Raw genomic sequence first — 27,007 nt, forward strand, 5'->3', positions numbered from 1 at the left:
TATGACACAGATTACCCTACACAAGTATGTTACCCAACCACAGTTACTATAATTTACTAACCTTTTTAAGGCACCAGTGTACCAGAGATTTGATGGCCTTGCCAGTGGGAAGATCAATTCTGTAGATCAAACTGCCACGATTTAAATTCTACCTTCTGCACTTACTTGAGAACTCTGACCATAGATAAGTAGAATTAACTTTTCTGTTCCTCAGTTTCCTCATTTGTAAAGAAAAGGATATAACACCTATTTCCATGAGTTTTTATGAGGATTAAATGAAACATTTAAATATCTAATTGATGTAGAGGTTCCCAAGAGTCTAAATAAAATACTTCAAATTCATTTTATTTTTCGGTCAAAGCCACAAAACCATTGTGAGAACAGTAAGAAATTCTTCCAGGGGCTAATTTGGAATTCTACGTGAAAAAAAAAAAAAGTGGAATTAAACTATATGTTCAGTTCAGGCAGTGCAGATGAATTATAACTAGAGTGATCTGGGGGGTTGGTTTGTTTTGTAAATTTCCCCACCACTTGGCATCTTTGGGAGTTTTTCCTGCTGATGCCACCCACCGCCCCACAGTCCTCATCCAAATCCCCAGCTCCGGGGGCACTGAGGCGCGCGGTGCCAAGCAGGTGCCCCACGGAAGCGGGACCAGAGGTGCCGGAGAGCGGGATCTGGAGCCCAGCCCGAGACACCTAGGGGCTGAGAAGGAGCCCAGGTCCCGCAGCCGCCAGCCCACCGCCCCCCACGGGTCGGTTAAAGGGACGACAGTCGGCAGGCGCCGGGAGCGTGCGCGGCCACGTGACGGCCGCTATAAGAGCGCTCCGGCCGGACGCTCGGCTCCCGCCGCGCCTACTCGCCGGCTGCGCTCCTACCAGGCGCCCGGCTTTTCCCAGCCAGCAGCCTGCGGCTGCGGCGGCCACCGCCCGGCAGCACCATGGCAGGTACGCGCCGCGCCGCCCACCGCCCTGCGTGCCCCAGCCCCGCCGCCCCCGGACCTCCGGCTCCTCGCCCCGCACGGCCCTTCCCCGCCCCTCCGCCCCGGGGAGTTCCCGGCCAGGGGACTGCCGCGAAGTTGCAGGCTGGCTGCAGCCGGGCGTGGCATTCCTGCGTCAGCTGCCGCCGTGCCGGGGGCACCGTGTTGCGCAGCCAGGCAGAGCCTGGGCCTTCACAGGGGCCCTGGTTCCCTCTTCCGTCTCCTTGCCCTTCCTCCTGCTCTCAACATGAAGGCCGAGCGGCTGGAGCAGCTGCGCGGGGCCGAGTGGGGGTGGGGAGCCGGTGCCCGGGGGCTCCAGTCGCGAGCCGGGGGTGCAGCGGCATCGAGGAGGACCCGCCGCCCGCGGGCTGGAACTCCGAGAGGCGGCCTGGCTCCTCGGCCGCCCGCCCCGGCGCTGCGCTCACGCCGAGCCTATTTTTAGGCCTTTGAGGCCGGTTTCGGGAGCCAGAGCAGGGCGGTGGGGGGGGCGCCGGCCCACTTGTTGCAAGGTGTCCGGGTCGCTAGGCGGATCTGCACAGGACCAAGGCTCTGAGGTAACTGGTCCTTCCCGTGGTGTCGAGGCTGATAGCGCGGGATGTTACATACAGCAATGGAGCTGCAGAAAGACTGCAGATGTGATCTGTTTGTGGGGAGATTGAAGTCCTACCCAAGTGTCTGTGGCCTTTCCTGTTACTTGTCTTGTTTGCTCGGTCTGGTATTGCAGCCCATGTTCCGAAGCACTTGTTCTGTCCCGTGCTTCGTCTTGGAAGTCATCCGTATCCTTGCTTCCTGAAATCCTTGACCTCCCTATTAAACTTTTCTGCCCGATCCCCTGGAACCTGGAGTGCTTCTGAGTGAAACATCATCATTCATTGTGCCCCACGTCAAGTACCCTTGGGGCAGACTGAAATGTTGCAGTCTTATGAGGGGTTAAAGGAACAGCAAGTACAGAGGGTGATGGGTCTTTCACGAGACAGGTGTCACTGTTGTGTGCTTTCCGAGAGGAAGACTGGCTGGGAAGCCAGTGGCCCTCGGGGGCGGGGCCCGTCTTTCTGCAACTTAATAGTGAGCTTGCCTGGAAAAGAGGCCAGCACTGCATGTGAAGATGGGCCTTGGTCAGAGGCTGGGGGAAGCAGATGCGCGGGCCCAGCTTGACCACCTGCACTTTCCTCGCACTTCTCAACGTAATATCCACAGCCTCCTGCCTCCACATTGGAAAATGGGCAAAGGGAGAATCAGGAAACCTAAGACAGAGAGTGACTTTGTGACAAAATGTTCCATCTCCCTGTTTGGGCGACAGTGCCCCCAAGTGACCCCTGCCAGAGCTTGATCCCAGGTATCCTGAACGCTTGGATGCCCACCAAACTGCTAATGTTAAAATCCCCTTAGAAACAGAGTGTGCCCCTGAATCCTCCCAGGGAAGGCCTGGGGAAATCCCAATGGCTGGGCTGCTGGTCTTGGCAGGTGGGATTTGTTCAGTAGGGAGAAAAACCCTTCTGTTTGTCTTTGATCCCAGGAGTTAAGTGATTATTGGAAACAGTTTTATGTGTGTAAGAGAAAAAAATGAGAGTGAATATGTTGAGGGGAGGGGCAGAGTGCAGGGTAAGGGGTACCCCTGGTTTCTCCAAGGAAAATAAGGCACATGTGTTAGGACTTGTAAGATGATTCCTAAGTCCATTGAACATCAATTGGCCACTTTTTATATAGAAACATTATAGAAAAAAGGCCCCTCTGAGGAGCTTACATTTGAGCAGACACTCAAAGTGGCTCTTGAGGGGTGGTGGGGTGGCCTTTGCTCCAGGCTGAGGAAACAGTATAAAAAGCGCAAGACCTGGCAGAAATGTAAGCACCCAAATGAGGCATATGGCCTCTGCTTTCAGATGTTCTCAGTTGGGGGTGTTTGTTGGATTTGTGGTTGGTTGAAAATATTGTCCCTGGTACCGTATAGGAAAAACCGAAACTGCACTTCTCTGTCTCTTCATTATCATCTGTTAATTGCCTCAGGTTCACCCTCTAAGCATTAAACAAGTCTGAGAATTTAGATTGTTTGGATTCTAAATTAGGGCAGATTGGGAGAGCAACTGATTTTTGCCAAATTACTGGTTACAAAGTATCCTGTAGTAGCTTTTTCGGGGTAGGACATTGTAATGAGTGTGTTGTTTTTTTTTTCTTTGTATTAAGATCAGGCCTTTGTGACATTAACCACGAACGATTCCTACGCCAAAGGAGCCCTGGTCCTGGGCTCATCTCTGAAACAGCACAGGACCACCAGGAGGCTGGTGGTGCTCACCACCCCGCAGGTCTCAGACTCCATGAGGTGAGGACTTTGCTGCCTTTCTGTGGTGGCGCTCTGATGTCCCTTTCCCATTTCTGGCATCAGTGGACACCGAGGCCACATACCCTTTTCAGGGCTTGAGCATCTGCGAGAAAGATGAGAGTTGCTGAATAAAGGATTCCAGGGTTTGAAAACTCTGTCTAGCTTTTGGGAGCTGTTCCACCGACGCTCCCTTCTTCGATGTGGTAGTCTGTCTCACACTCTCACTGGTTCTGAAGAGGAGAAGGACTCTCCCTTATGTGGCACTCCTTTCGCAAAACGCAGGAGGGGCTACAAGGTTTCCTCCCTCAAACCAGGCAAACCTCAGGTGACTTTGAAAGAAAATAGCCGTTTTCTCCACTGCCAGTTGATATTTGTAATCCAAAGATCTTTATTTACAAATGAATACGTCAGTATATTTGCCAAAGGACTTTCTGAATTTTGGTTTGTGTCCTGAGGGGCACAAGCTGCTTGTTGATTGAGTTAAATCAGTTTGATTTGTTGGAATTAAAATTATGAAGTATATAGTTCCTAATAGTAACTAACTTTAAAACTATCTAGGCACACTAGCAACTCTGTATTGTAGTTATTTTTGCATTCTTCTGATCCTCTTAGAAATTGAAAATGCCTTTTTTGTGACTTCTTCCAAAATATGTAAACACATGCCAAGGACCTCTGAAAAGGAGAATATATATCTATATTTATCTATATCTACATACATATATGTACAAAAACAACCTTGTTTTTAAAGGGTAATTTAAAAAATGCCAAAAAGTTTATCTCTAAATGTGTTTGTCATAATTTGTAGTCTGTTTAGTGAGGATGTGTGTAAGACAGATGTATTCTGGACACAGATAATACAATACCAATTTTGTTCTGCATGTTTGGCATTATAAACTTTCAGTGATGATCTGTCCTAATCATATGTTTTAACTTGTAGTGAGTTTAGTGACTTACTTAAGTATGCCCCCGCTTAACCCATCTCAAGATTGCTTTCTAAAATAAATCTTTAGTTAATTTGGGGCACAGAGAAGAGTTGTACTTCACAAAATGAAATGAGTCTCTCATTATACCAGGCATGCTAAACACATAATAAATGCTGGTTATATTCTATTCTGAAAAATGGCAACCAAGTAACTGAGTCCTTTCACTTCTTTTGGGACACATAGATTCAAGTAGTTCTCTGTCAACTTCTTTAGGAAAGAGTGATTAGTTATAGACTTCATTGCAGACATTATGTGTCATTTACTTTGCATCATTTGTAAAAATATGTGGTAGTCAGAAAGAGTCAGTTCTAATAAGATATAGTTGTTAAATACATTGTTAAATACACTTTTACAGGCTCTTTCTGCAATTTGCCTGGTATTCAGTGGTACAATAAAAAATAGAAAACTTCTGTAATAAAGTCTTAAGAGAAGTGCTTCGTGCTCAGCATTAGCAGTTATTATTTTAGTAAAGTTAACTGTACATGCAAATTAACATAATTTGTCCTGCGGTAAATGAGGACATATTTAAATGATTATACTATGCCAAAGTAACAGATTGCTCTACTAATGCATGAATAGGCTAATAAGAATGCAGTCTTATGTTAGGTACCACTTATTCGGGAAAGATGCTAAACTCTGTCTTTGAATTTTCTTTTGACAGAAAAGTTTTAGAGACAGTCTTTGATGAAGTCATCATTGTAGACGTTTTGGACAGTGGTGATTCTGCTCATCTAACCTTAATGAAGAGGCCTGAGTTGGGTGTTACGTTAACTAAACTCCACTGCTGGTCACTTACACAGTATTCAAAATGTGTATTCATGGATGCAGATACTCTGGTGAGTGTGGTGTTGATGGCCAAAAAGAATGTGTGTGTGTGTGTGTGTGTGTGTGCGCGCGCGCATCTATATACACATATGTATATATAAAAGATGTATATTGTAACAGAGATGAGCTATGCATTTGAGGAATGCTGTCAAGACATGACAGTAAAGTTCAGATTTTAAAAAAGTGTCAGGTGACGAAGGAGAGTAGGCCCTGGCTGCCTTACAGCTCTCGTCTGAATCGTTAAGGCCAGCAGCAGATTCTATCCTTCGTGTTGGGTAACTTGAGGAGAGCTTAAGAAAGGTGTACTGTAGCAGAACATTTCTGTAATGCTTTCCCTTGCCTCTTTTGAATCAGGTCCTAGCAAATATTGATGATCTTTTTGAGAGAGAAGAATTGTCAGCGGCACCAGACCCAGGGTGGCCAGACTGCTTCAATTCCGGAGTCTTTGTTTATCAGCCTTCAGTGGCAACATACAATCAGCTGTTGCACATGGCCTCTGAGCAAGGTAGTTTTGATGGTACGTATCTATTACCTTTATGTCCGATAAGCTGTTAGTAACTTGTGGAAGCTGCCCTTGGGGAGAGAGTTGCAGTGGTTCCTTGTGCCTGGATTACAGGATTACATGAGATGTGGCAAGCATTTTATGTTGTGCACTTTTGAAATACTCATGTGTATTCGTGTGTGCACGTGCATCTTTTTTCTACAGGTACATAAGAGTAACTGAACCTAGGACAGGCAGTTTACAGACTTGCCTTTAAATGACTTTCTGGTGTCTGAATTAGAGTATGACAAATGAATTGTGATTATTCAAGAATTTAGAAGACTATGACACAATTAAAACTTTTAACAACTGTCTTTAAACCTGAGTAAACTTACCTGTAAGACCTAAAGGATCGAGCGTTGTCTCCATGGAAATTGGAGGAATAAACCTAATAGTTTGGCTCTATTCTCTTAGAAAATATTAAAAAAGAAGATAGAAAGTTTATGTGAATAGTCTTTGTCTCCACATTCTTATTCTCTGTAAGGTTTTGTATCTGAAAGAGTGGTATCTGCAAGGGCAAAGAGTAGGTCATTGGTAAAGTCAGCATCCATTTTCCGTAATGTTTAAGTGTATCTCTAATGACATGTATATATATAGAACAGTTCTGACTACTTGTGATTTAGGACCTCACGTGCTTTGGAAAATTTTGATCACTGAATTAGTAGGTATGCTTTCATTTTAGGACAGTCTCTGAAATGATAAATAATAAGCTATTTTACAACAGAAGCATACACATCAAGACAAAAGTAGCAGTTAAAATGAGAAAAGCAACTTTTTAAAAATTAATGTTGATGAACCTTTTGAATAAAGGAAAGATCCAGTGTATCTAGGAAGAAGGACATGCTCTTAGGAGAAGCCGCCTCAGCAGCGACTCTGTCAGATACTTGACATGGGGGCAAAAGCCTGGGCCTGGAACCTGGGGCTGGGACAGAGCCCTGAGCTCTGGCGGCGCACTAGGCTCCGGGGGCCTCTTTTCTCCCTGCTCCAGAGCAGACCTGAGGTTTTCAGTGAGCAGATCGTTTGAAACTAATAGAAACAGCCTTCCTCAGTGGACCTAAGATTCAGGCTGGATGCAGATATGAGGATTCATTTCCATTAACTTGGTATAAATTTAAAAATCAAAATCTGAAATTTAAATTTAATTAAAAGAGTAAATCTAAAAGTATGTTTGGCCCTGGCTGGTGTGGCTCAGTGGATTCCTGGGAACCAAAGTATCACTGGTTTGATTCCCCATCGGGACACAGGCCAGGGCACAGTAGGGGCACATGAGGTACAACCACACATGATGTTTGTCTCCCTCTCTCTCTCTCTCCCTTCCCCTCTGTCTAAAAATAACTAAATAAAATCTTTAAAAATAAATAAAAGTTTGTTAGAAGTGAAAAGATTGGAAGTTAAAACATTTTAAGTTATACTTAATACTGAAATTGGGGTTGTTATTGCTGTTCACTGAAATTGAATTCTCCTTAGTCGTTTGAGGATTTGGAATATGCAGCTATTTGAAATGTTATTGAAAACACTAAGGAAGTTTAAGTCTTAATCTCGTTTTACTATTTGGCTACTTTATGTTCTGTGGCAGTAGTTCTCACCCTGGGGTGATTTGGTCCCCCAGATGATGATTGGTAACGTCTCAAGACATTTTTGGTTGTCACCACTGAGTGGGAAGATGCTAATGGCATCTAGTGAGTAGAGATTAGGGATGCTGCCAAATATTCCACAACACGCAGGACAGCCCACAGAGCAAAGACTTATCTGGCCTAAAATGTCAGTAATGCTGAGGTTGAGAAACTACTCTATGCCAGGACATTACATGCTCCAAAACAGCAGAAATATCTGGACCATAATAAATGGTAGCATCTGCCGTTAATCAGTCTTAAGTAAGAAATAATGTGCTGAGTATTCATTGTGGTCAGGGCCAAATGTAACTTCCTCACTTTACTGACTTTTAGCTCCTACTGTTTTTCTTTCACATAAGGAATGAAAGCAATATTAGTATTTGAATTCAAAACATGTATTCCTTATTTCTACTGCTAAAACAATTACTTTTGCAAAAAAGGAAAATGAGAGTATTTTTAGCAGAAGTCCACTGTTTATCTTAACCTTCCTGTAAGAGTATAACTTTCTTTACCTCCTCTCATTGAATTTGAAGGAAGTAGTGTAATCCTGCCAGAAATTAGTGTAAATTCTCAATTTCAGTAAGTGAGTCACATTCTAAAGTAGACCCAGTGGCCTAAAATCCACATGATTTTAAGAACATAAGGAGAATTCAGTTTCTGATTTAGAAGAGTATTAGGTTTTGTTGTTGAGAGATAAGCATTTAGATACCAAACAGTAGTGTGTTATGGTTACAGTTTTAGAATATAAAACTAATTAACTGGTAGAAACCAACCTGGGTTATCTTCCTTGTTCTAAAATCAAGAGGTACTAGAGGAGTTGATGAATTTATTTTTAAGAAGCAGGGATGTGTAAAAAATGTTCAACAAGAAAGCACTTTCTGCTTTTGCAGTCAGAATCTCAACCCACTGAGAGATTTTTCTCTGTGCCTGCTAGCATACTCCATTATTCAACAGCAGGGTTTCCAAATGCTGGCTTTTCTGTAAGGTGTTCCATATACTAGCTCTTTAATAGTCAAGGGTTGAATTTTCTCTGTTAATCGAACTACTTAATTGACAGAGTTGAAAATTTAACTCTGCAGTTGAGAACTTGCAATTATCCTCAATATGTTGCTTAAGTTCAACAGAAGAATAAAATAGCTCTTACATGAAAGATTGTTTTCATTTGACGTGTTAATAAGCTTTACTCATCAAAGAATGTTTACTCCATACCGTGGAGGCCTACTCTTCTCTGGAGGTATTTACGGCAACCCCCCATTATTGATGGTTTTGCTTCGGTGGTTTCAGTTACCTGTGGTCAACCATAGTCTGAAAATAGTAAACATGGAAAATTCACTTATAAGTTGTAATTTACACACAATTCTGAGTAGTGTTATAAAATCTCAAGCTGTCCTGCTTTGCCCTGAGTCATCCCTTTGTTCAGCATCTTCATGTTTCATATGCTACCCTCCTGTTAGTCACTCAGTAGCTGTCTTGGTTATTAAATCTACTGTCCCGGTATCACTGTGCTTGTGTTTTAGTAACCCATATTATACTTAACAATGGCCCCAAAGTACAAATGTAGTGATGCTGGCAGTTCAGATATGCCAAAGAAAAGCCATAAAATGTGTTTGTGTATGTATGTATGTATATATGTATGGGGGAAAAAAACTGTACATAGGGTTTGGTACTATTCATAGTTTCAGGCACCCACTAGAGGTCTTGAAATGTATCTCCTGCAGATAAGGGGGGACTACTGTACTATCTTCTTGAATCCCTACTTGCGTGACATAAAGACGTACTGGACTTAAGCTTAATTTTAAGAAAATATTTCTTTGTGAGCTCCATCCTTTCTAATGGCAGTAACCTTGCTGTGCCTTGGGTTTTCCATACAGTGCCCAGTTTTGTTTAGGTGTTACACCACAGTTGAGACAAAGATTTTCAGATGTTTCCTTTCACAGTACCATACATTTTCTAATACCCACAGGTATCTTCCCACCCATCCCTCAGTTTCACTGAACAAGGAGGTTTAAGTCCCAGCATTTTTATGCTGATATTGAAGAAAACTAGTTTGCAGATGACTATATCTCAGTCTGAGTATCTTGGAGTCCTGCTTAACTTTTTGCATACATTTAACAAAAACTGATGGGGCTGGGTATCCACTGACAAGCCACACAGGCTGCTGCTGATGGCTGAGCATTTGCAGCTGCTTTTACAGCTCTTCAATGGGAAAGAATGTGGCTGTCATACTTCTAATCACTGGTCCTCAGTCACACCGGTCCTCAGTCACACCCCCCTCCCTGCCACCACCACGTCTGGCCAATAGAATAATCCTAATATAGCAAATCGTGCTAGGTACCTTTATTTCTTTCTTCCCAGATATGTAGAGTTATTAGAATTTAGAGCTACTGATACCTGATTCATGGCTGGCTGACATGTAATTTCCCATAGTGAAGTGTCTGAGTTCCTATACTGTTGTTTGTATTAGCAAACTGTCTTGGCGCTTACTTCATAACTGAAGTTACATGTTTCCTGGAAGTTGAACAATAGCTGTTGTGAAATAGATGTAAACTAACATTTTGTAAAATGTGACAGGATAATGTTAACCTCAGGACTTGCTAACAGTGAAAGGGGGAGAAAGAGGTCATGATATCATAGATACTAATCAGATATTCTTTCTCCACACACTCAGGTGCAATGAAACTGATGCACTTGATGCTTAATTTGGAAAAATCAATGTTAATGCAAGTTGAGGTTTATTTTCTTTTCCCCTGTGACTCTAAAGCATTGAGTTGGCCAAAAAGTCATTTAGTTTTTTCTGTACAATAGCTCTAGTAGTGCTTAGTTGTCTTTAACTTCATTTGAAACAGTTTTGTGAGACTGTATTGTGACAGCTATCCTATCAGCATGGATTTAAAAAAAACTTAACCAAAATGGATGGATTTTTGTGCAGCCATTTTAATATTGAAGATGGAAGAAAAAACACAATATTTTCAGTGTATTATGCTTTATTATTTTAAGAAAAGTAAAAACACAGCTGAAATGCAAAAAAAAAAAAAAAAAAAAGATTTGTGCAGCATATGGTGAAGGTGCTATTGGGCTGTCTGATGCATTGGAAGATGTTTAGCAGCACTTCCTGGCCTCTACCCACTAGAAGCCAACAGAGGGAGATAGCTGACATACTCAAAATATCCAAATCAATAAAGTTATTTTTGAAAATGAAAAATTTGTCTTTCATTTTATGGAAAAAACTAGAGAGACATTTTGGCCAATGCAATGCCTAAATTAAGGGTACTTATACAGTTGAAGACAAGAGTTCAGTGTTTGAAAATTGCTGTCTATTAAATTTCATCTGCTTGTGTTAGTGTCAAAAACCTAAGTTATTAAGAGCAATTCATATTTATCAATTTGATGTTTTCTTTTTTACAAAACAAAAGTCTTAAGATTCATTTTAATTATCATAACCTAAATACCCTAAACTTTTTATTGGGGTAATATACTTTTTGTCTATGATTGCATTTTCAAAAAGTATAGGAGACAATAAATTGGTGAGAGAATATTAGATATGTTTTTACTTTAAGCAGAATCTTGGCTCTGCTGTGAGGCCCTTATACCTGTGTGTTTCATACTCTAATTCTAAGAGTTCACTGAGAATCCATGCTTGGGAGTGTAGTAAACCAGAAGAGTACAACAAGGTTTTAAAATTTTTAACAGAAAAGATTTTGTGCTAAGTTCTGTTAAGTGGAAAATTGACCCCAATGCCACTTGCCCTAATCTTTATAGTTAGGCTTCAGGCTGGAGCTGCCGAAAAAAGGAATGAAAGGAAGAGGTGTTTCTAGATAGTACTTGTCCAAAGCAAATTAGCTTAGAAATTCAGGTCCACCTCACTGGGTTTCCTGTCTTGATAGCTGCCTGTGGTACACTTATCCCAGCTGCCCAAACACGAGGCTGCCTGTGGCCCTTAGGGTAGCTCATCAGTTACATTGAAAATTCTCTGTTCTCTTGAATGTATGTCATTTAATTGATAGTTTGATGAAGAAGTATCTTGAATAAGTAAAGATGAAACACAAAAGTTATAATGTAATAGCAAAATAAATGAGCACACACAAGTTTCTTTCCTAAGAGCTATTTTTATCTCATAGTACTCATGAGTATTTTTTTTTTTTAATCTTTGCTGTTTGTCTCTTGCCTTCTAACCAACAGAGATCATGAACCCAGTGAGAAATAGAGAAGGAAGGGACTAAAGTGTTACGTGTGTACAGGCTTTTATACTCATCATTTTACTTTTTCACCTGTTTTTCAACAGGCCTATGAGGTAGTCATTCATTCATTCAGTTATTAATGTTTTCATTCAACAGATATTTATGGAGGGACTGCTATAAAGCTAGTACTGGGAACCTGCCATCCTTAGAGTTTAGGACAACAGCCTGCCCAGTGCCCCAGAGCTGATGATAGAACCAGAGACTTTCTCCACTTTATGGCTGGGTTGTATGTGTAGTTTTGTCCCTTTTCTCCCAATTATCCCATCCTGCAACATTCATAAAAAGATATCCTGTGAATGATACAGAATGGAGAAAATCTCTATTACACTGGCCTTTTTAAAGATTAACTACTTAAAATTCATGTCTCTGAGAGAGTAGCTGATATATTCCACATTTTGCAGAGGAAGAAATAGAGGCTTAAATATTCTATCTCTACAGCCACAATAAATTAAAATCCCTCTGGGCCACAGTATCTAGAAATATTTTGTCTTTTTAAATCCGTAGTACCATTGATAGTCTTTCATTGTTTTATGGGTCTGGAAGTATTATTGGAAATATTACTCTTGCCTGCATTTCTGTAGTTCATTTATTCATTGTTTCAAAAATTATTTTAGCTTTTAATCTGAACAATATGCTAATTTTAAGGGCTAGGAATAGGTTGGCAAAAAAATGCAGGCTTTGTCTTTGCCTCTCTAAAGCGTATAGTCTGTGAGATCTTACAGACACTTAACAACTAATTATGCAATTAATTATGTAATTATGATTCTGTTAAGTTCAGAGTGCTAAGGGAATCTAGACCAGGAAGACCTGCCTTAGACTGAGAAAGAGAAAATTAAGCCAAGAATAGATGTTTTCTTGAATTTGTGTAATTAATACCTTGATTATTAAGGATCTTTTTTTTAAGGTGGGAAAAAAAAGTGAGAACATAAAATGGTAAAATAAATCCATTGTTCTTGACTGAAATGGGTACAGACCAGTGAGATGCAGTGATGCCGAGGCTCAAGCGCCTGGGTTTTCTGGATTAACCTGGTGTTAATCTGATGATCCTTAGTAAACCTCATAGAAATAACCCCAAGAATGGGGCCATTCATAGACTATAATTTAGTCATCCTTGGCATGCTCGCTATAGGCAGGGATGATGCTACCTGCCAAGTATGTTGTGGGAAGTCACTGTTAAGGAGTGACTCACATTTTCTTCTCAGCACTTGTGTGTGTCTCTATCATAGTAGTAAGCATATTTTAATTTACATTCTTTGCTTGATATCTACCCTTCTACCTCCTTGTTAGATTGAGAAGTGTTTGAGAGCAAAAACAAATCTTATTCATCATCTTACCTATAATGTCCATATCTAATTTATATAATTCAGACATTTTCCATTAAAATGACATTTCTGAGAGTTACATTCTCTGTACTAATAAAATAAAAAAGAGTCACTCTCTAAAAGACTCTAGACCATTGCTTTTCAATTTTTAACATGTCAGAACTACCTGGGAATTTAAATGTGGATTCTGCTTCTGTAGGTCCAGGTAGGGTTTAATATTCTGCATTTCTCTTAAGCTCTCAGGTGACGCCCATACTGCTGGAACCTGCACCACACTTTGAGTGGCATGGTTCTCAGGAAAGCAATCCTATGGCTGAAACACAGGTTCATGTTTAAGCCAGAATTGACCCGCCCTTCCTGCTATGCACGGCAGGCAAGCCAGCTGCCAACAAACTGTGGGAGAGCACACAAACTACACAAGCGCTAAACAAGTACACAATGTAAAAGATAGTATGTAAGGTCATTTCTGTCTTATAAAATAATAGGTCCAGTTTCTGACAAATGCTATAATATGTCCATAGTTACCAGATTCATGACATGGTCAAAAGACCTGGAAAATACCAAGTGGTTATGAGGTTATTACTAGCATTTGGCAAGCTGGGGGAAGGATTATACAGAATCTCATATTTGTTTTTGTTTGCATAGTGGGTGCCACGTGTCCCATGTTGCATGTCCTTGTTCTCTCTCTCTCTCTCTCCCCCCCGCTTCTCTGTGTCTCTCACCTGTTTCAGCACACCCGTGCCTGCTGGATCACAGCTGCTTCATTCCTACTGATCACATTTGTTGGTTCTGAGATGATTGAAATTAAAAATGTCTGAACCTGTCAGAATAAATAAAGTTGCCTCTGGACGTTTAACTAGAATACTGGACAAAAGTCATTGGTATTTTGCAGTGAAGATTCCACAGTCTTCAAGGCATCTTGTATGTTTTGAAGCACAGGCATGCTCAGATATGCACTCTGCTTTGAACTGTGCTCTAACGTAGGGACTTTTACAAAGAAGGTATTGAAAAATATCACACAGATTTTTCTGATGAAGATAAAACATTTGCCTGACCTTGAGATGTGAAATTGTGTGTTTGGAAAAAAGATGCTTAGAGTGCTAAATTTAAAAATTACTTAAGAAGCCACAGACTTCTAGGTGGTATTTAATTCTATTTTTAATTTACAATTTTTGGCTAAAAATTGATGTGACCTGTGGTCACAGCATAAGGTCAGTGGCCTTGGAAGTTTCATTATTTATAGTGTCCCTTCTGGAAGTGACGTCTGTGTTGAGCGTTTAAGGGTTTGCAGATTGAATGGGCACCATTGATTCACAAGTCTCCTTCCTGCTTGGTCTTTTCTACTTATTGCTTGTATCCTGTCCCATCAGTGCTCTCAGCCCTGCTGCGACACACGTTGTTTATAGGGTCCCTGAGGGTAAGAGGGTAAATGGAACCAGCCTTTCGTGGCCAGAGGCAGCCAGCCACAAGCTCTGACTCCTGTTTCCCAGGCTTACCTCATGGGATTGGAAATTTCTGTTTTACAACTGCTGCTCTGACCTCCACGGAATTAGATGGCTTTCTACACTGTGTTACATGTAGAAAATAGTTTAAGTGGCATTGCTTAGTTTAACAAAGGTCTTCTAATGTGACATAAAAAACAAGTAGGGAAAAATGGTATCTAATTTTACAAAGTTTACAAACCAGCAAAACTGCAGTTTTTGTCAGGTTACATACATATATGGTAAAATAAAGGAAATCAATACAATTACTAACAAAATTCATGACAAGTGGTTGTTTCTGGGGTAGAGAACGGTGAGATTGCACTGGGGAGCCCCACACAGAGAACTTAAACAACAATCGGTAATGTTTCAGTTCTTAAATTGGGTGTTGTATATAGAGTTTTATTATTAATAAGCTTTGCTTTGTAACCTAAATATATATATTTTGATACCATACTTTATAACAAAAATAAATTAACAAGCAAAGAATGTATAGAAAGAAAAGCTCTTAATATGGTTCTCATTCTTGCCCCTAGTTATTATTTTAAAATTACAAAAATACAACAATATTAAGGAAAAGTAATGTGGAGGAAACACCTGTTAATACCATTCCCCTTATATAATTACTCTTATTTTTCTTCCAACATGAATGTTTATGTTCTTAGTTATAATTACTATGTATGTCAAGGTATATCTTTATATCGCATGGTTGGATGATAGTCTTTAGAGCCATTAGTTTTAATGGCTAAATAATATTGCCATGAATGGTTAGTATCACAATGTACTAACCATTCCTCTCTGGTGGAATATTTAAGTTATTTCAATTTTCCTGCTGCTACAGAACATCTTCAAGGTTCTTACATTCATTCCACAAATAATTTACTTAGTGTAAGACATTCTGCTACATTGTGGAATTTACAGTGTTAAGCAAAAGGAGCCATAGTCTCTGTGCTTGCGGAATTTAGAATATAATGACTAACAGTTCTTCACTGTGTTCTGCATTTTAACCACATAACCCTTAGACCGAAAAAAAAAAAAAACTTCTGAGAAAATTGTAGATTTACATGCGGTTGTAAGAAACAATATAGAGCGACCCCTTATATCCTTCACCCAGTTTCCCCCAGTGGTAACATCTTACATAACTGTAACTCCAGAAGCAGGAATTGGACAGTGACACAATCCACCAACCTTACTCAGATTTCACCAGTTTTACATGTATTCATTAGTGTGTGTACGTAAGGTGTTTCTCTGTAATTTTATCATGCGTAGATTGGTGTGGCCACCCCCACAGTCACAGTGCAGAGAAGTTTCATCACAAGGATCCTTCATGCTACCCTTCTGTAGCCATGGCCCCCTCTCTCCTCCTACCCCTCCCTAATCCATGGCAACCTTGAGTCTATGCTCTATAATTTTGTCATTTATTTGCTGATTATGTGTAAAAAGAAGTTAGTAAGACTTCAGGCCTCTGTACCTCAACCACCAGTGTTTGTATCCATATTCAGGGTATCTTTGTAGAATCCAAAATGAGCACCTGATGAATATTAATAGTGATTATACTTTAATATTTTGCATCTCAAACTATGTCAATTTGTCTATATAGCTAAAATCATCTTTTGTTCCTGTAACAATTGAAACATATCCTGCTGCCATCTTTGTTGTCCTTTAGAGCTTGCAAGGGTAGAACTCCAATTTTCTGTTGGAACTGTTTGTCTCTTGAGGAATGGGGACCTATTGGAGCCTCCTTATACAGAGAGGTTGCCCCGTAGACATTGGCTCAACAAATGCCTTTAATCCACAGAGTTGATTGAGGGTATTTGAAAAGGATAGGATACACAGAGTATGAATCAGGGACAGTTGGACGTTAAGCCTTATTCCCTGATCTTGCTTCGTTCTAAATATTAAGTAAATCTCAAATTTATAAGTTTCTTTTAAAACCAAGAAAAACCAAATAGTAGTGACAGCCAATCAGACCTGCTGTATGTTTAGAAAAGAAGCTGGGTCTTGGGACATAGCATACTGAAGAGGGAAGTAACTGTTCAGTATACTAGCTTCAAACTTCAAAAGAGTGGGGTTCTCCCTGCCTCCCATCTCTCTCTCTCTCTCTCTCTCTCTCACACACACACACACACACACCCACCCCCACCCCCAGCTGCTGCTGCTGCAAGGGAGATTTTGGATCTATACATGTTTTCTGAAATCTCATGAGCCTAAAAGCAGAAAGCACATGGGCTGTAGGGCAGAATGTTTTGAGGTAGCTTAGTGACCTATTTGGTTACTTGTGCATTTATGATTTAGGTGTTTGGACTTTCATTGTTTTTATTTCTTTTGAATGAACAGCATAGTCCTCACTTTCTAAGAAAGGCATGACATCCAGGAACCACAAGGGGTGAACAGGCACTATGCTGTGAGGTTGTGGTTGTCCTTGGCTCCAAGGATGACTAACCAGGACCTGCCTGAAGAGTGCACTAGGAGAATGTCTTCCGGGCCTTCTGATGATTAGCCAACAGTTGAAGGCTCCAGAAAACAAGCCCATTATCTCAGTTGGCTTTCTTTTACTTTTTTTTTAAATCCCATTGCTCTTAACATAAAATCCAAATCTTTAACTAAGTATAAAATCCAGGCCCAGTGTGTGGTGTGGTCCATGCTTACCGCTTCAAAGACTTACCTGGTACCCTTTCCCTTCTGTAGTCCACTTAACAGACCACCTTCCAGGTCTTCTTTCTATAGCTTCATGTTCCTGCCCACCTCAGGGCTTTGGTGTGTGCTGTCTGTTCTGCCTAAAACAACATCTGCCCTCCTTCTCCCCACCTGCATTTGTCAGCTACTCCTGTGCTTGATCTTGGCTTGAATACAGCTTCCTCCTTCTCTAATCCCACAGACAAGGTCTGGAGCCACTTCCATATGCAGTCATGGTACCCTGTATTTTCCTTCACTGCCCTCCTCCCCATTTCTGATGGTGTTTATTGATTCTTGGTTTGCTGGTATCACTTCCAACCTCCATCCCTCCTCACCCTGGTTGAGATGATGACCATGTCTCTCTCAACCATTTACTCTCCAGTGCCTGGTGCAGCATCTGGCACATAGTAGCTGCTCAGTAAATATTTGTTGAATTAATGAATTAACTTAGTGGCCACCCCTAAAATGTCCTTAGTAGGTTTAACATGGAATTTCTTGTTTTAAAAATGGAATTAGTGCCCTGGCTGGTGTGGCTCAATGGATTGAGCACTGGACTGCCAAGCAAAGGGTCACCAGTTCGATTCCCAGTCAGGGCACATGCCTGGGTTGCAGGCCAGGTGCCTGGTGGGGGATGCACGAGAGGCAACTGCACATTGATGTTCCTGTGCCCCTTTTTCTCCCTCCCTTCCCCTCTCTCTAAAAATAAATAAAATCTTTTAAAAAAAAATACAGAATTAGTCCCTGTTTTTAAAGGTCTAGGTGTATATTCCTATAAAATTATTGGAAGTCTGTGATTTTAATATTTTTTTTTGTTTTGTTTTTCCAGGTGGGGACCAGGGTTTACTGAACATGTTTTTTAGCAGCTGGGCAACAACAGATATCAGAAAACACCTGCCATTTATTTATAACCTAAGCAGCATTTCTATATACTCCTACCTCCCAGCATTTAAAGCGTAAGTAGAAGTAGTTTAACTGTTGTTGGGAATGGTGAGGGCTGGGGAGTGGGTTTAAGATTTGGAAGGTGCATTGTCAGTCTGAGGGTAGTAGCAGGTAGAAAACTTTGAGGAAAGTCTTTCTGTTGCAAGAAACATGGCTATGATGGGGTGAGACCTTGATGTGATCAATCACTTTGTGCTTAGAGTGATCTTGAGAGCACTTGGCTACCGTATGGAAAAAGGGTCCTGTCAGTTCCTGGGGTGCATGGACCTCTTAGAGAACCTCTGTACATCATGGTCAAGAACATAGACTGGGTAGAGACCCAGCTTCTGCCTCAAACTAACGTCTGAGTTTCAGTTTCCTCAGCTGTAAATGAGGGTGTTAAGAGCTTCCTGCATGTGGTGGAGGGGGCGGAGTAAGCAAGATGCTGGCAGCAGTGCAGCGGGCGTCACGAGCAGGGGCTGTGGTGCTGGACTCCCTCAGTTCACATCCTGGAGTAGCCTCTTCCTGGATGGTTACTAGTTACTGAACTTGTAATTCAGTAGAAGTTGGGACTTCTCTACCTCCGTATCTCACAAAAGTTACGGTGAACCTTAAGAGAGGTAGTCACGTGAAGTGGTTAGAACAGGGCCTGGCCTGCCTTTAGCAATCAGTAAACACTAGGTTATTAGTCCTTTCTATTTGAGAGGTGGAACAGCATAAGGGCAATCTCTGAAGCCAGAAAGCTGGGGCGCATGGCCTCACTCTGCTGTTAACCTGCTATATGACTGTCACTGTGTCTCATTTTCCCACATGCAAAACAAGGAGACAAAGGAAAGCCACCTCGAGGGGTTGTCATGAGGATGGAGTTTATACAGTACAATAAAGTGCTCAGTGGACAGCGGTTGTTATTGGCAACGTGCTTGTTTGGCACTGCCCCTGGGCTGTTCTAATTCATCAGCCAGTACAGCCAAGTTGCAATGCTGTCTCACTGTGAGTGCCTGGGCCCTTTTCTTCATCCTCTGGCTCATTTGTGTCAAACCAAGAAGATGATTCAGGTTTCCTGAGCAGAGGCCAAGCTGTCAGGTTGATCCTGAGACACAGCCGTGAGCAGCAAAGCTCTTCATTGAGTTGGGCTTGGCTCTCCAACGTGTGTCCCACATGGGCATTCCTCAGTGAGCAAAAACAAAGGGCCTTTCACGCCTCGTATTTCATTATCCAAGGTCTTCTCTGTAAGTCTTACACCACAGTAATGAGCATGTCTGGATTTTTTGTGGCAGAAATGTTTCCTTTTCTGTTTTTTTCTGGGCAGCCTCTGTCACATCCCCCAGATAAGGATTATAAGTAAGTATCTTGTGTTCTTTCCTCCCTAACTATTCTTGGCATATGTCTGCAACATATTACAACCTCTTGATTCTCTTCCCTTTCTAGCACAAAACAGGCAGACTCTCAAAATATACCAGCTGTGGTTTAAGTAAAGCAAACAGAACAGGAGTCACTATCAAGGGACAGAATAGAAGCAGCATTATTTGCCTCTTAGTCCTTGGCCTTATAAAGTGCAAACCAGTCTTGCTTCAAACTGTGAGTCTTACTCTCTTTAATCCTTACTGCCTCACAACTGTGCAAGTTTGAACAGTGTTCCTTGCAAACCATGATAGCTAACCCCCTAGAACTGAATTTGTCTTTAATAAGGCAGTTACTTAATTTGACTAGATTCAGCTAAGCAAGCAAAATGACGAGAGTGCAAAGAAGAAAGCGTCATCAATAGTCTGAGCAGTTCCACTGAGTTCTGCAAAGTGAGCATGTGTCCCGGGATGAGTATGTTGAGGACGTGTGAATCTGCCATCCTCCCAGTTGGTCTTGCTTCTCAAACAGGGCCATCCTAGCATTTAAGGATTTGTGGTTTTCATGTAATGTGGCCCCCAGTGCCTAGTTACTATTTCCCCTATGGTTCATTTGGAGTCCATCTAATTTTCACTTTACTACTAAAATTGAACACATTGTACATTTCAATGATAGCCTGGGTCTCACAGACACTGCTTGCATTTATTTTCTTTTAGCAAAGACAAACAAGCAGGTGGAGCAGAGTTAAGTTTTTGAAGGGAAGATAAACTTGTTGGCTAGAATCCTGGCCTCTCTCGTGGGAACCCAGTTGTTGTTGTCTTTTTTTTTTTTTTTAAATCCTTTTAATGAATTTCTCAGCAAAATAGTTTGAGATCTAAATTACCAAAATGGTTAGGATGGTTCCGTCTTCCTGGCTCAACAAATGAGTGCTAATTTTGGAAATCTCCTTAGTTTATTGGCATAATCATAGGGTATATGACTCACTGGAGAAATTGGGAGCAACTCCATCCATTAGCCAGACGTCAATTGGCCTGTGGACTGACAGGAGTTAATGCTGCGTCTGTGCAGCTCACCCTTGTGGGGGGTCAGCTCCACATTTCTGTGATAGGACTGCTCAAAATGATGCCTTCTCTCACCCCATTGCTGCCTATTTAGGGATGTTGAAACCAGATCAGAGAACTCATCTTCCCTCCCATGGCCAGAAGGCTTTTGGTGGGTGTTTTTGCACGTGTGTGTATTCGGAGAGATCATCTCTAGAGACATTTTTTTCTTACAATTAGGGAGGGCTAAAAAGGCAGATAGTTACATTTCTTCTTTGTTTCAAGTTGATGTAAAATTGTGGTCCAAATCTTTTAAGCTAAAAGAGACTATCCTGAACATTCAGGCCATTATAGATACTTCACAAAGAGCTCTGTGGGCCTCTCGGAGCTCAGCATGAATTCAAAACCCCACTGCTGGGCTCAGAATAACCTTGGTGGCCTCCAGGACTAAGTGGCTGTGGTTTGCTGGCCTTCCTGTATGACAGCATGAGTGATGGCAGGTAGAATGACAAAGCATGGAGTGGTTTAGAGCAACGTGGGCTTCATGGAGGAAGGAGCAGAGACTTTGTCTTACTAACTCTAAGCTGCTATGTGTCATGAGATCACCATGGCAATATTTAGAAGCCTCAGCATCTTAGAGCTTTGGATACCTGAGAACAGTGTAGCCTTGCTATTCTATGAAGTTTCTGCTAGAGGATAGCCTAATATGACACAAACTTAAATGAATTTAATCCATGAAAGTAGCATATCTAATACTTTTCTTTACATACCATTTGGGTGGAACAGAACATAAAAGAAACAGTTTTAACACTTTGAATGACTTTTCAAACATAGCCTCTAAAAAACAAAATTAGTAATATTTTCTGTAACAGAAGATCCTCTTTAACATAGCCTAATTTGAGAACAAAATTGCTTGGTTTAGTAATTTTTAAGTTAATTTATAATGTATGCATTGAGAAACAATTTCATAAATATATTTCTTAGTGAAACAGTATTTCTGAAAGTGTCTAGCATAGTATTTGAGAAATAGCAGGCTTTTGGTAAACATTAGTTTCTTTTACATTTTCTCCATTTGGACGGCCTATTTATTTTGTTTCTGTAGCATAGAATTTGAATTGTGCATAGCACTAGACAAAAATCTCATTAGTCTTTCTGAAATTATTCATTTAGTTCCATTTTAGTGCGCTATTATATCTACTAGCAAAAAGCTGCGTATGTCATATTGTGCTATATAAAAATGGGCCTGAAGCAAAGATAAAGAATTCTCTGGCATTGCTTCAAACTACCACACAAATTAATTGGTCAAATTGATTAACGATAAAGCTTGATATACCAAATAATTTCCAAATAAACATTTTACTTTCCCCTTTTACTTGAGATGTGATCTGAGGTGTGACCTGGCCTGGCCAACCCTCAGAAACTGCGTCTAGAAACCTAAGACTTCTTTCCATCATTCACTGCTTTCACCCTCCTGAGGATATTTACATCCATTATTTCTTTTTTCAGGAATGTGGCTTATTCACTAAGATTTTATCAAACCTCTTTAAAGCCAGTATTTTCCAAAAATGAGATTGAACCAGCAGTGTAGTAAATTCTTGTTTTCATGTATTTCCGATTCAGCTGGGTGTTTGACCCCTGAGATGCCCTTGGCTCCAGTCCTCCTCATGACTGCTGTCACGGAAGCCATAGTCTTTCAGTTCTTTTCACACTCCAGCCTCCTTACCTAAAACCCTGAGGTGTTGTCGTTTGGATCTTTCCTATTTTTTTCAGCCATTTGTTGGTCCACTCACCTATTGATTTTGTCTGCAGGCCTGGAGCATGTAGAGGGTACCACACATTCTGCTCACTGGGGCCCGCAAAGATGAATGTGGGAGCTGTAGCCTGATCACCCTAGCAACTGCTTCCATGTGCAGTTCCGTGTAGGTCACGTGGCACTGTCCATCATGGTTTGGTTGTTGAAGAAGAATCACGTGGTTATTGCATGGATGCCCTGTTTCTCCTTTCAGGGCATTAGTGATGTTTGTCAGGCCCCAGGTGTTCCATTACTCAGCATGGCTATCTGGTCATTCTGACTTCATTTTTAGGTTTTTGTCGCTTTCACGTATTTGTCTTCAACTCTTACTGCTGCCTCATCACCAAGGAAGACTTCCCACATCAGACGCGGCCTGGCCTTTAGAGGCTGCTCTGACAGTAGGCAGAATGGGCCCAAGGAGTGATACCTCATGGGCAGGAGTCTGGTTAAGAAATGCCATCTATAGGGGGGGGAGTTCATGGGGTTGAGTGTAGGACGTACCCTCCTTACAGCTCTTAAACTGGTGAGCTGCAGACTGTTTGTCCCACCGATATTTTGTCTCTCTTACATAGTTTCCCCCCCCCCAAGTTGTCAATGCTTAAAAATTAGAGAATTTCATATGAAACCCAGATTTCCAACTTCTTATGAAAAAGTCAGATATTCAGCGGGATGTGGAGAAAGATGTCAAAGATGACTGTTACAGGTTTGGGGCCTAGGCAACTGGAATAAAGGAGTTGCCATTTCTGAGATGGGACAGACTGGGTGAAGCAGATTTGTGGGAGCAGGGATTGCTAGAGATGTATTGAGTGCATTAAGTTTGGGGTATGTTAAGTTGAAGGTGCGTACTGAACATGCTAGTGAAAATGTGGAGTAAGTATAGATTTAAGTTTTGGGAGTTAAAGAGAGGTCTGGCGAGGCATAACTATAGGAGTTGTCAGCATATAAGTGATATTTTTAGCCATAAGACAAGGTGATGTAACCAGGAGAGTGATTATGATAGAAAAGATTCCTGAAGACTGAGCCCTGAGGCAGGAAAGTGAGGAGGAGCGGGGACAAGAATCAGAGCAGCACAGCAGGAAGAAGCCCAGCAAAGTGAGCTGTCACACCAGCCACTCAAAGAAAACCTTTGAAGGAGGAGTGGTGTGACCCATCTGTGTCAGACGCTTGTGAAAGGTCAGATAAAAGACAACTGAGACCTGGCATTGGACCTAGAATGTGGTGGTCACTGGTGACTTCGGCAGGAGCACATCTGATGGAGGGGTGGAGGAGAAAGCCCAGCTGAAGCTAGTCCAAGAGAATGGAGAACTGGAGACCCTAAATATAGACAACTTTTCTGAAGCATTGGCTTTAAAAGGGAGCAGAGAAATGGGTTGGTAGCTGGATGGGGCTGTGGGATCCAGAGAGAGCGGTAGTGGCTTCGTAAAGTTGAGAGAAGTTACAGCATACTTGTATATTGATCAGAATGATCAAGGAGGGAGAGAGAGGACACTAATAATGCAGAAAACTGAAGGGAGACTTGCTGGAGTGATGTCCGTGAGTAGGTGAAAGGGACATGTCCTTCACAGTGGAGAGGTCGGCTTCGGGTGAGAGCTGGGACAGTACCATGAAGGAAGGTAGTGTATTGTTAAATGAAAGAATGAACGAATGAATGAATCATCAAGAAATTACCCAGGCAGGACTAAAAATGACATGCTACACCCAGGAAAGTCTTCCTGGTGGCCTGGCTTTGTGGGGCTTTCCCTGGCCTTCTTTGTGAAGAGAGGCCAACTGCTAGGTGGTGTAGATAACTAGGTCCTAGTCTAGGGTTCTAGGTTATTAAGGCTGAGTATGAATTCTGATGTTGTTCTGACTTTTAGGGCATGATTGGGAAGGTTATTTAGTTTGGAAGGCAAGGCAAAATTGGGTGTGTACCTGGTAACCACAGTTGTTTGCTCAAAAGTAGCTGTTTTCTGGTGATGGGACATGCACTCACTCGTGGTCCCCAGTCCCCACCCCAGCAGGTCCGCTTCTCAACACTGCCAGCCCACTCCTTGGGCACTTGCGTTTATGACTCTTGATTCAGACTGTGAGTGGGTGAGAGGAGGAGTTTTTTGATGAGAGAGAAGAGGTGGCTCATTGGTTGTGGGGAAGGGTCTGTGAAAGTCAGTGTCAGAAGGTACAATAGTGGCCAGGGACCAGAGACACGTGTCATTGCAGTGGGCGCAGGATGGCATACCTTGCCGCCACACTTCCCAAAGCGGGGTGCACCAGCAGGGTTGTTTCTCTTTCTTGGTACCTAACTGAACGTTGCACATACAGAGCTTCACATAGAATTGCTTCTATGTGCACTGTCATGGGTTAGTTCCCGTTTTGTTCTGAACAGTTCTGCAGTCTCGTCCACACGTTACAAACTACATTTGTCAACTGCTAAACTAGTCATAAACATTCTATCTGGTCTTTTGGTAACATCAGGTCACTGGGATTATTTTAACAGCTAACATAAGCAGTATTATTGCTGGCATGGTTTCAGACTATGTCTTGTGATCTGGATATCTCTTGAGATCCTAGCTGGTTAAAATTAGAATGCTTATTTTAAGAGATGTATGCAAGCTGAGACAAATCCCCATTACTGCGTCAGAATGAATGGCTCTCAATGATTTAGGGACAATTGTGATATGTTCCCAGCTTTATTTTTATTGTTCCTGGCTGGTATTTTGGTGGATAAATCAGGCAGTGAGTCAGTGAATTTTCTGGTTATCCTTGTTCTGAGCCGAGATTAGTTGAGTTTACCTTCTGCCATCAACATTTCCCCTTCTTAATCACCTGTTATTTTGCCTTTAACCAGGCAACATAAATTTCCACAGGTACTGATTGTTGCCTTTGGTGATAGAATACCAGAAAAATATCATGTGTTACCCTTCTATAAGGAACACTCCCAAATTTGCAGTTAGGCTAAAATATTCTTTTAAGTAAGAAGTAATTTCCTCTTATACTCATGGTCTGTGCTATTACTTTATTTTGAATTTTCATAATGACTGAAAAATAAATTAATTTATTAAAATATGAGCAAATGATTTTTTAATCACAACAAGCAACACAACTGAGACATACAAATGATTACATGAGGGGTGGGTGGAGGTGGAAGAAAGTATAAGGGGGATAAATGGTAATAGAAGAAAATACAATAAAAAATAAATATTAAATAAATGATTACATGCAATTCATATCTAGGTTAATTGAAATTCTAGATACAAAACAGCATTTGAGACTTTTTGCTCATCATTTTTGCAAAGTATCTTATTATGAAAGCTAATAGAGCCAGCCCTTCAGGCTCCTTTGCGGTGTAAAGAAGCACTGTTCTATTTGTACAGTTAATACATAGTTATATAGTTTTAACTCTGTAACCCATAAATCTTCATATGAGGCTGCCAGTGTTAGGCCTAGTAGTCCCCCTCACATCGTGCCCAGGGCAGCCCTAGATGATTTCCAGGAATGCCCTGTGATGACCACCAGAACTTCACAGACTGTCTTCCCTTCCCTCCCACCTTCCTGAGCCCCTGTTTCCCATTTAGCAGCTGTCTTCTCACCCTTCCGTACTCCTCTCACCCTCAAAGGCCCTGATTGGGCGGCTCAGACCGTCCACATTCAGCGATTCTCCCAGGCCCTTTTCATGGGAGTCCTTGCTCTCAAACTTGTTTTCCTCCGACCCCTATTTGTTTCCTTAAACCTGTACCTGTGTGACAATAATATCTCCATTCCTGAATAAAGAGTTCCTGGCTCTTACTATACAGAAATAAGCCTGACATAGGCTGAAACCAGAACACCTGAGGCTGGCCTGTGATTTCTGTATGTCCCAGCACCTTCCTTCTTCCTGTGTCACGCACCTCTCTGCCATCACACCCCTAAATTTTCATGAGCTCTTTCTGGCCTGCCCCACAATAACCTGACCCCAATCAGTTTTTTCAAAAAACCTACTCACATCATGCACTTTGTGATTCACTGTGTTGCTGAAATTTGTGTAGCTCTTCAGAGGATACATCTCACTGTGCAGCCTTCCACAGTCCTGCTCACCTCTTGTCCCTCCCACATTCCCCCATCTTACTAGCCAGCAGGGAATTTTAGGACCCCGTTAGGTCTTAGTTTCTACATCAAACAGGCTTATCAAAAACTTTCTTAAAACCAAGCCTGCCCTGTCTATGAAAGGACTATCCCGTGGACACAGTTTTTCACATTGTTAGGGTAAAGAATGGGTGTAGAAGGATCCTCCCAGTGGCCACAGTGGGTAACGCTGACTTAGCATTAAAGAAGCACTTGAAGACCTTGGATTCATGAAGGTGGAGCCCAGGCCTGCGCCACAGTGAAATGTGGCTGTCCCCAGATGGTGTTCCTTTTGACATACAAGGGGACGACTGGGCCACAGGAGGAGGTATCTGATCAGCATGAAGCTGGTATTCAGGGAGGTGGCGGAAAAGCCCCTAAACCACCTGGGGATACAGATGGAGCCTTAGGCTGCGGTGTTCAGTCCTGCCTCCCGCAGAGGCCAGGCAGTCTCGCTGTGCAAGCATTGGCACTATTTCAGCAGTGTTCTGGGGAGGGGGGTTTGGACCATTGTGCCTTCTGCCTGAGCTCTGAAGGCCCAATTCAGAGAGTGAGGTGCTGGAGAGACCCTTAGATGTGGTCCTGCAATCTACTTAAGGGCTGTACACTGGTCCTGAGAGGGACCATCGAGTTCTTGTTCTTTCTCCCCGCTTTTCTCTAAACTTTATATAAATTGCACCCTTCTGAGAACTGTGCTAAGTTGATTTCTTTGTAGCTTTCTTTCCTGTTGGTTATTCTCTATTGCTGTATCCATTGTCTTATACTTGGAGTATTTTCAGGATTCATTAGGCATACTTTTTCCAGCTTGCACATTGACCACATAAAGGCGGGGAGTTAATTCATGGAGTGACAAATGCCATTCTCAG

The 27,007-nt window shown here is 41.8% G+C and overlaps 1 protein-coding gene across 2 annotated transcripts in view; it reads left to right on the forward strand.

Moving 5' to 3' along the window:
- Positions 1 to 792: 792 nt before the first annotated feature.
- Positions 793 to 27,007, forward strand: part of GYG1 (glycogenin 1) — a 33,370-nt gene continuing 7,155 nt past the window's right edge. Inside the window, exons 1-5 of one of the 2 annotated variants that reach the window (XM_054585189.1) lie at positions 793 to 945; positions 3,159 to 3,294; positions 4,939 to 5,113; positions 5,457 to 5,619; positions 17,800 to 17,926. In XM_054585189.1, the coding sequence (XP_054441164.1) occupies positions 939 to 945; positions 3,159 to 3,294; positions 4,939 to 5,113; positions 5,457 to 5,619; positions 17,800 to 17,926 (608 nt within the window). In that variant the 5' untranslated portion in view covers positions 793 to 938. Of the gene's footprint in view, positions 946 to 1,506; positions 1,532 to 3,158; positions 3,295 to 4,938; positions 5,114 to 5,456; positions 5,620 to 17,799; positions 17,927 to 27,007 lie in introns of those variants that run through there. The other variant, XM_054585190.1, reaches the window with a different exon arrangement.

This window comes from Pteronotus mesoamericanus, unplaced genomic scaffold (genome assembly GCF_021234165.1).
Source record: "Pteronotus mesoamericanus isolate MK-2021 breed Mesoamerican mustached bat unplaced genomic scaffold, CSHL_Meso_final contig_82, whole genome shotgun sequence".
In the NCBI taxonomy this organism is placed as follows: Eukaryota; Metazoa; Chordata; class Mammalia; order Chiroptera; family Mormoopidae; genus Pteronotus; species Pteronotus mesoamericanus.